Raw genomic sequence first — 7513 nt, forward strand, 5'->3', positions numbered from 1 at the left:
CACACCAGATACTGAACGGTTTTCGGACCCCCACCCACTGTAGTTAAACTGCACATTTTAGAGTGGCCTTTTATTGTGACAATTGTGGCCTGTGCAATAAGGTTAATTTCTTTTGTCAGATCTCAAGGTTGATGATTATAATTCAAACAAATGTTTTTTTGAGTGTGAGAAAATGTTATTGTCTGTGTGAGAAAAGTCTAAAAGTGTTCGGTGAGAGGTTTTAAAGCCTTAAAACATGTATTCTTATTGTAAAAAAAAACAAAAAAAAACATGTTACTTGGCAGATTTCACTGATTGGAGCCTATTTTGGGTACACAGCCCCGTAATAAAGGAGAGAACACTGTAAAACAATACTAATTAAACTTTCCAACTGTTCTTATATTCCTAAATACCTGCATTGAAATAAATGTATTTAAATATATTGATTGCAATCTTCTCATTCATCTGTTGTACAGTACATGACGCATACACATATCTATTAGCTAAAATCCTTAAAGATGAATGAATTATTTATTGAACTTGAGTTGCTGGGCGCTTCTCTTCTGCTTTTATGGCTCTGATGCCATGGTAAATATCCACAGGTCTTGTCAAGAGGAAGAGCATTAAAAGTGACTACAAGTGTATTTAATACGGTTAGTTTGTGTCCTTCCAGAGTACAAGGCACAAGCTAACTTGTCTCTTAGCTTTTTGGCTTTGCATTGCCATATCTTCAAAGTGGCAACACCAGGATCTACTGCACAACCCAAGAAACCTGGCTTATCTTCTGGCATGCGTCTCCGTGACAAGCTGTTGCTATGACAGTTCTGCCGCCAGGTTTGATGTGTGGGTATAAAAAAAAAAAAAAAAATCACGTGCTGGTGTCCGACAAGGTGTCCAACATCACGTCGCTTTCATACATGTCGCACTCCAGTGTCAACGACAACCGCAGGGGCATGTCCAGCACCATCTTGTCCTGACTGGACAGCGGTGTCTCCGTCGACATGGCGCTGGCGTCCTCAAGCCTCGGTGAGGCCAGCGTGTCGCCAGGCTCGGTTTTGTGGAGTACCTTGATCAGGGCCGGAGTGTCCATGCTGCCTTGGACCTTGTCATCAATGTCGGTTCCTGCTTAGCAGATGAAATTGCAGATAGTAGATAAAAGTTATATAGTAGTCAATAAAACTAGAAAAATATTGAAAACCACTTAAAGACAACCACTGAACTGGAGATAGACATTTTAGCGACAGAAAGTGGCATGCATGTCTCTGTCCTGGCTGCACACCAAAATAGGGCTAAAGCAACAATACATCAATGTCACTAATTAAAAGTCACGCAGCATCCCAATAAATATCAATAGATTAAATCAAAAGGTGCATCGTACCTACATAGGCGTCCGTTTCGCCAATGTACATGTTGATGCAGTGACCAAGCATTGTCACGGAAAACGCGTCATCTCGTTTCAGTCCAAGTGCCTGCGTAGAAACCACCCCAACAAAATTAAAAATGTATTAAGAGTATTTCCATTAAGTTCAAGCAACACAATGCTCTATACACCCATTTGTTTTTTCTACCGTGTGGAAGTAGTCAATGGCGCTCTCAAAGTTGCCCATGAGACTGTGCACGTAGCCTATAGCAGCATAGGTGGAGGCATGCTGGGGGATCAGCACCAGGGCTTGACGGTGGTACTCCAGAGCCTGGTCGTACTTTCTACAGAAATACATATATTAGTTAAAAACAATAGTAAAAAAAAAACATATTATAGGGCCCCGCAACCCTAGTGAGGATAAGCGGCATAGAGAATGGTTGGATATTAGAGGGATGGTGCAGGATTACTTACTTCAGTTTACGACATACGTGACCCAGGTTGTTTAGCAAAGGCTCCCATTTGTCTACAGTCACCTTAAAACAGTAGTAATAAAACAGCTGAGTCACTTTTGTAAAATAAAAAGATAATTTGTTTTGCTGGCACTTACTTCATTCCCGATGGCTTTTATCTTCTCCATCGCATCAAGGAAATACTTCTCAGCCATCTTCCAGCTAGAGCATAGTGGGGGAAAAAAGGTTTTTTACACAACTAAACATCTCCACAAATGGGAGCTGTCCCGGATTGATGCATTTGTATAATGTGTGTGTGTGTGTGTGTCTGTGTGGAAGAGTGACTCACTCTCCATTCTGAAATGCAACCACGGCCACCTCATGTATTACAAATGGGTCCTCTGGAGCAATACTCAGCGCTTGGCTGAAGAAGCGCTCTGCCAGCTTGGAATTGTTGGTCAGGCCATACTCCAGTCCAATGTACAGCATAGGTAGGTGGCATCTACATGACAAAACAAACACTATTATTGAACACTATGTTTTGTAAAACTAATCAAAATGTGGCCGATATTATTGGTAAAGATAAAACACAGTGGCATAATTTGAACACTATGGTGAAGAAAAAAGTTGCACCACTTGACTGCTGCTTCGGGGAAAAGGAGTAAAATATTGACTGCTTGGCACAAAGCAACAGATGGTGCTATAACCACTCAGCATAAGGCCAATTTAGTCAATCAGAAACCTTTTTAAAAAGGCATGTTTGACACAACCTTTAAAGGGGACCTATTGTGCCTTTTCCACTTTTCTAACCTATAAATGTTAAACAATAAACGATAAATTTTTTTTGCTCATTTTGAAGTGAGCTCTGAAAGACATTTGGTTTCAAAAGGTTCCCGGGAGGGAACCAGTACATTTGAGATGAGCATAACCAAATTTGTGAACTCCAAGCTCACCCTTTCATTAGCTGGGCGGCTGTGAAGTAGGCAGCCATGGCCTGGTCATGCTCGCTCTCCATTGCAAACGAGTGACCATAGGCAATCCAAGCAGGACCGTACGTCCTCTCCAAGGTGGTAGCTTTGCTGTGGGAAAGGCAAAACAATCACCATCGAATTACCAAATGCCTTACCTCTAGATGTGCACTTTATTGTGCACTGGCTTAATAAATAAATACCTGAGGTAGCGACGGGCGTTTTCGTTTTTATGGCCGACCATCAGATAGTAGCAGCCCACGGCAAACCAAGACACCTGCAAACATGTATATATATTTTTGTCTTAGCTCATAATTGAAATGAATGAAAACCTAAGTGGTGTAGAGGCAACACTTACTGGGTTGTTGGGATACAAGTCTACAAGTTTGTGTGAGAGGTAAAACAACTCTGCAGGACAAAACATACACATAAATAAAAATATTTTTAATTGAAATTTCAGTATTGATTCATGAAATACTGTGTGTTACCGTTTGCTTTTCCGAGTTCTACTAGCGTTCCTATATGCACTGGTAAACAGGTAGCATGGAAGGGGTCTTTCACCATTACCCTAAAAATGCACAAAAGGAAGACAAAGTGGGCTGCTGCCGTACACACACACACACAGGCACGCACACAAAATCACATTTATACAAGACAGTGACTTACATGGATGTAAGCTTGTAGCACATCTTAAAGTCACAGTTGTAATAATGTCTCTCTGCAAGAGACACCACCATGTCCAGATTGTCCTGGAGACCATTGACAATGGCGGGCACAACCAAGTCACTGGGCTTGTTGTACTGTAGCGAGGATACACAAAAAATTAGCAGGGCAATATGATGCATTCACAGACCACAACATTAGTTAATCTGCACATTTGCTTTTACACTCAGTTTATCGGTCGTATTTGATCAATTAAGACATGCTTATTATTGTCGTTGTTTGAGGTGTGAGAATTGCACTGCATGATGTCAATAGTTGTTTCTAAAATGGTAAGCAATTGTGAGAGAGTGGTCTGGATGGACATTTATTCAAAATTAGCCACATGAGAAATTAAAAATGTGCTGCTTTGTGTCTTCCCTATCTAACAAAAGACATCAACAGTCTCCTACCTTCTTTAACTTGTTCTCAAAGAGAAAACGAAGCAGCTCCTCTTCTTCTTCTGTGCACTGCTGGCTCAGAGGTAGTGATTCCAGGAAGTCTTTCTCTATTAGAAACAAAGATTCGTTGACAATTTTGCATGACTGACAGGATGGAAAATTAAAAACAAAACATATCTGGAACTGGCCTTCACCTTCCTGGGCTGTAAGCATGTGGTGCGATGTCAAAAGGTCGAAGGCTTCAAAACAATACACATCCAGCTTCAAGGCCTCTTTGTAGCTGGAGGTGGCCAACGGCCTGTTGTCCATAGCGTCATAGATCTTGCCACGCAGGAGGCAGATGGAGCTGCTGATCTTAAATATAAAAACATGTTTCTTGAGTCCACTTGTTTTTGAACCTTTTGCTTTGAAGTGCCACTTCCCCTTCCGGTTTGTGTGTGTTTATCAGTGCAGAAGTTACTGCTGATATAAGTTTTCAAATGTTAGTTAGAATATTTACAACACATTTGAAGATTCAATGGCGAAATGATTTATGATGTTATGACACTTATTATATGCAGGTATATTTGATGCCATTGTTACCAATCAAATTAAACTTATTTATAAACCACTTTAAAACAACCACAGTAAAACAAGGTGCTGTAAGAGAATAATAAAATATATGAAAAGAACAGAAACCTCACAAAAACCAAAATTACCCCAAGAGCGCAGCAACAACTCATTCAAGAGATCAAAAAGTCCCCACAACAACATCCAAAGATCTGCAGGTCTCACTTGCCTCAGTTAAGGTCAGTGTTCATGACTCCATCATAAGAAAAACACTGGGCTAAAACGGCCTACATGGCAAGTTCCAAGACGAAAAACTACTGCTGAACTAAAATAACAGGCTCCTCTCAATTTTGCCGGAAGACATGTTTATGATCCCTCAAAAAAACACTCTGTGTGTGGTCTGACTAGACAAAAGTGAAACTTTTTGACAGATGTGTGTCCCATTACATCTGGCATAAAAGTAAAAACAAGTTGTACCAACAGTAAAATACAGTGGTGGTAGTGTGATGGTCTGGTGCTGTTTTGCTGCTTCTGAACCTGAAAGACTTGCTCTGATAAACGGAACCATGAATTCTGCTGTCTACCAAAAAATCATGACAGAGAATGTCTGGCCATATGATCGTGACTCTTGAAACCAACTTGGGGTGTGCAGCAGGACAATGATCCAAAACACACCAGCAAGTCCACCTCTGACTTGTGGCTGAAGAAAAAGAAAATGAAGACCTGAAGATGGGTGGTCCGCTTTACGAGTCAACGATATTCCGTGTCAGAGGGAATTCGTTTACATAGCGCGTTAGATGGGTGAGGGTTAGCTGCCGGTGCTGTCCATTTCTTCCAAGAGGAGCCTTTGGAGTGGCCTAATCAAAGTCCTGACCTGAATCATATTGATATGGTGTGGCATGACCTTAAGATGGTGCTTCATGCTGGAATACCCTACAATGTGATTGAATTACAACAACTCTGCAATGATGAGTGGGCCAAAATTCCTCCACAGCGCTGTAAGAGACTAAATGCAAGGCATCTCAAATGCTTGCCTGAAGTTGTTGCTGCAAAGGGGGGCTCAAGCAGTTTTTATGTTAAGGAGGCAATCACTTTTTCCCCACAGAGGGCCATGTAGGTTTGGATTTTTTACCTCCCTTAATTAAAAAAAAAAGTTTCATTCAAAAACTGCATTTTGTGTTCATTTCTGTTGTCATTGACTAATATTAAAATTTGTTTGATGATCTGAAACATTTAAGTTTGACAATCAGGAAGGGGTAAATACATTTTCACACCACTCTGTGTGTGTATGAGACAGTCATGAGTGACAGCCACGTACGCCTGTCATCGTATTCGGCCTGGATTGAAGTGTCCCACAATAATTTTTATGCAGTTTTGTTTGCAGCTGTGAAAAATATAGACATTTGTGAGGCGGCTGCAGTCTTCTAAGACTTTTTGAATTTTTAAAAATGCCATCTTTCACCACTAGCAAACAATCCCTTTGGGAGAATTGTGTGATATAAATAGAATAAATAGTTTTCTTCCTGAAATAAATTTTTCAGTACTGAAATTTACTTACAGAGGCAGGTGACATGTCCCAATCCTTGTTTGGCTCCGGCGTCTCAACCTCCTCCTTTGTGTTCCTCTCTAGTGGCTTCTTACAGCTTGGCTCCTCTGCCAGAATATCCAAGGCCTGCTGGAACTCTTTCGCAGCATACTAGCAAAACAAACAGTCCCTAATCAGTTCAATCCAACTCCAGCTTCCATTATTATTATGCTTAAATAGGAACTTACATGGCACCGTGCAGCCAGACACTGACAAGCTCCATACAGCTGCATTGGAGAGAATAACAGTCACAATAGTTATCAATGAAACTTACATGTCCTTCTATGTATATCTAATTAAACTTTGCTACAAGCAGACATTCTGTGTGACACATATCAGCCAAAACATTGGGTCCGCTTCAACTGTTTAAAATGCTTAAATAACTCTTGGAAATACCTTATCAAGTTTCCTGGATCGGAGTGCGTGTGAGGCTCTGTGATATTGTGATGTCAGGAAAAGGCACTGAGCAAGCCAGTAGATGTCCTGGGGATCCTCTGAAGGACATAAACAGAAAAATAGAAAGTAAACATCTAATCTAAACATCATTTTAATTTGGTCTTGAATGCAACATCAACTTTGAAAGAGACAATCTGAATCAATAATGTTCCTCACTGGGGCTGACCACATGGCGTTCCTTTACTTCCTGAGACCCAGAAAATAAACAGCATTGCTGTTTTTTTTGCATTAAATATGCCACAATAGTGTTTTCTACATTGTCCTTTGCAGTTTTCTTACATTTTCTTTCTTTCTTTTTTTAAATAAAACTTGAATTATTTCCAATGAAAAGCAATTCATAACTGTTGGCATACTTTTGTTCCAATTGTTTTCTACAAAACATGTTGGTTGGTATGGCAGCCGTTTCGGGAAGACATGTGTCCGATATCGTTTGACAAACCTCAACAAGGATGTCCTCTCCACAGCACAGCAGCTTTCATTTTTAGTAATTTATTTTTCTTATGAATCAATATTGTTCACTGAAACGCACAATTGCGAAATTATTTCCGGATACTGATTAAGCAATAACTTATCTGTAACAAATTTGATAGTAGCAGTCCATCATCACGCTGGCGGCTATTGACTTACCATGAGAAAGAGATGCTACCTTGTCGGCCCAAAACAGCGCAGTTTGATAGTGTTGCTGTAATTACACATACATACCAAACAGGCACTCCAATGTTATTATGTTAAAATAAGCACGTTGACAGCAGTTTTTAACTACACTTCAACGCAAGCTAACACTCAGCTAGCATCAAGCAAACTACCAAATAACACCATTACCTGGTCAATGAACTGCCGTACTCGCTTCCGAAGTCGCTCCAGATTCATGTTGAATCTTTATACGCAGCAGTTCTGGATATATATCACAAATAGGTCATTTTAAAGAGCCAATAACAAAGTTACCTTAATGTGCTACAAGTACTACCTTGCCACTGTGTGAAACCACGGCCGTATACAAATTCAGGGTCTGCAGCCTTCGAAGTGCGCATGTGTGGTATACTGACGTCATAGTGAGCGAACGC

General features: G+C 40.5%; 1 protein-coding gene across 2 annotated transcripts; it reads right to left on the reverse strand.

Annotated features, from left to right (window-relative positions):
- Positions 1 to 70: 70 nt before the first annotated feature.
- Positions 71 to 7513, reverse strand: cdc16 (cell division cycle 16 homolog (S. cerevisiae)). 2 transcript variants are annotated; one of them, XM_058081102.1, is made up of 19 exons: positions 7417 to 7513; positions 7272 to 7343; positions 7077 to 7131; positions 6390 to 6487; positions 6182 to 6220; positions 5967 to 6104; positions 4054 to 4213; positions 3872 to 3966; positions 3426 to 3559; positions 3248 to 3327; positions 3118 to 3167; positions 2963 to 3036; positions 2745 to 2870; positions 2141 to 2293; positions 1950 to 2013; positions 1814 to 1875; positions 1548 to 1683; positions 1358 to 1448; positions 71 to 1101 (listed from the first exon to the last, which is right to left on the reverse strand). In XM_058081102.1, the coding sequence occupies exons 2-19, from the start codon at positions 7317 to 7319 to the stop codon at positions 848 to 850; spliced, it is 1857 nt and encodes a 618-aa protein (XP_057937085.1). In that variant the 5' UTR covers positions 7320 to 7343; positions 7417 to 7513; the 3' UTR covers positions 71 to 847. The 2 variants fall into 2 exon arrangements, with proteins under 2 accessions (XP_057937085.1, XP_057937087.1); XM_058081104.1 differs by having other exon boundaries at positions 896 to 1101; positions 1362 to 1448.

Source organism: Doryrhamphus excisus, chromosome 9 (genome assembly GCF_030265055.1).
Source record: "Doryrhamphus excisus isolate RoL2022-K1 chromosome 9, RoL_Dexc_1.0, whole genome shotgun sequence".
In the NCBI taxonomy this organism is placed as follows: domain Eukaryota; kingdom Metazoa; phylum Chordata; class Actinopteri; order Syngnathiformes; family Syngnathidae; genus Doryrhamphus; species Doryrhamphus excisus.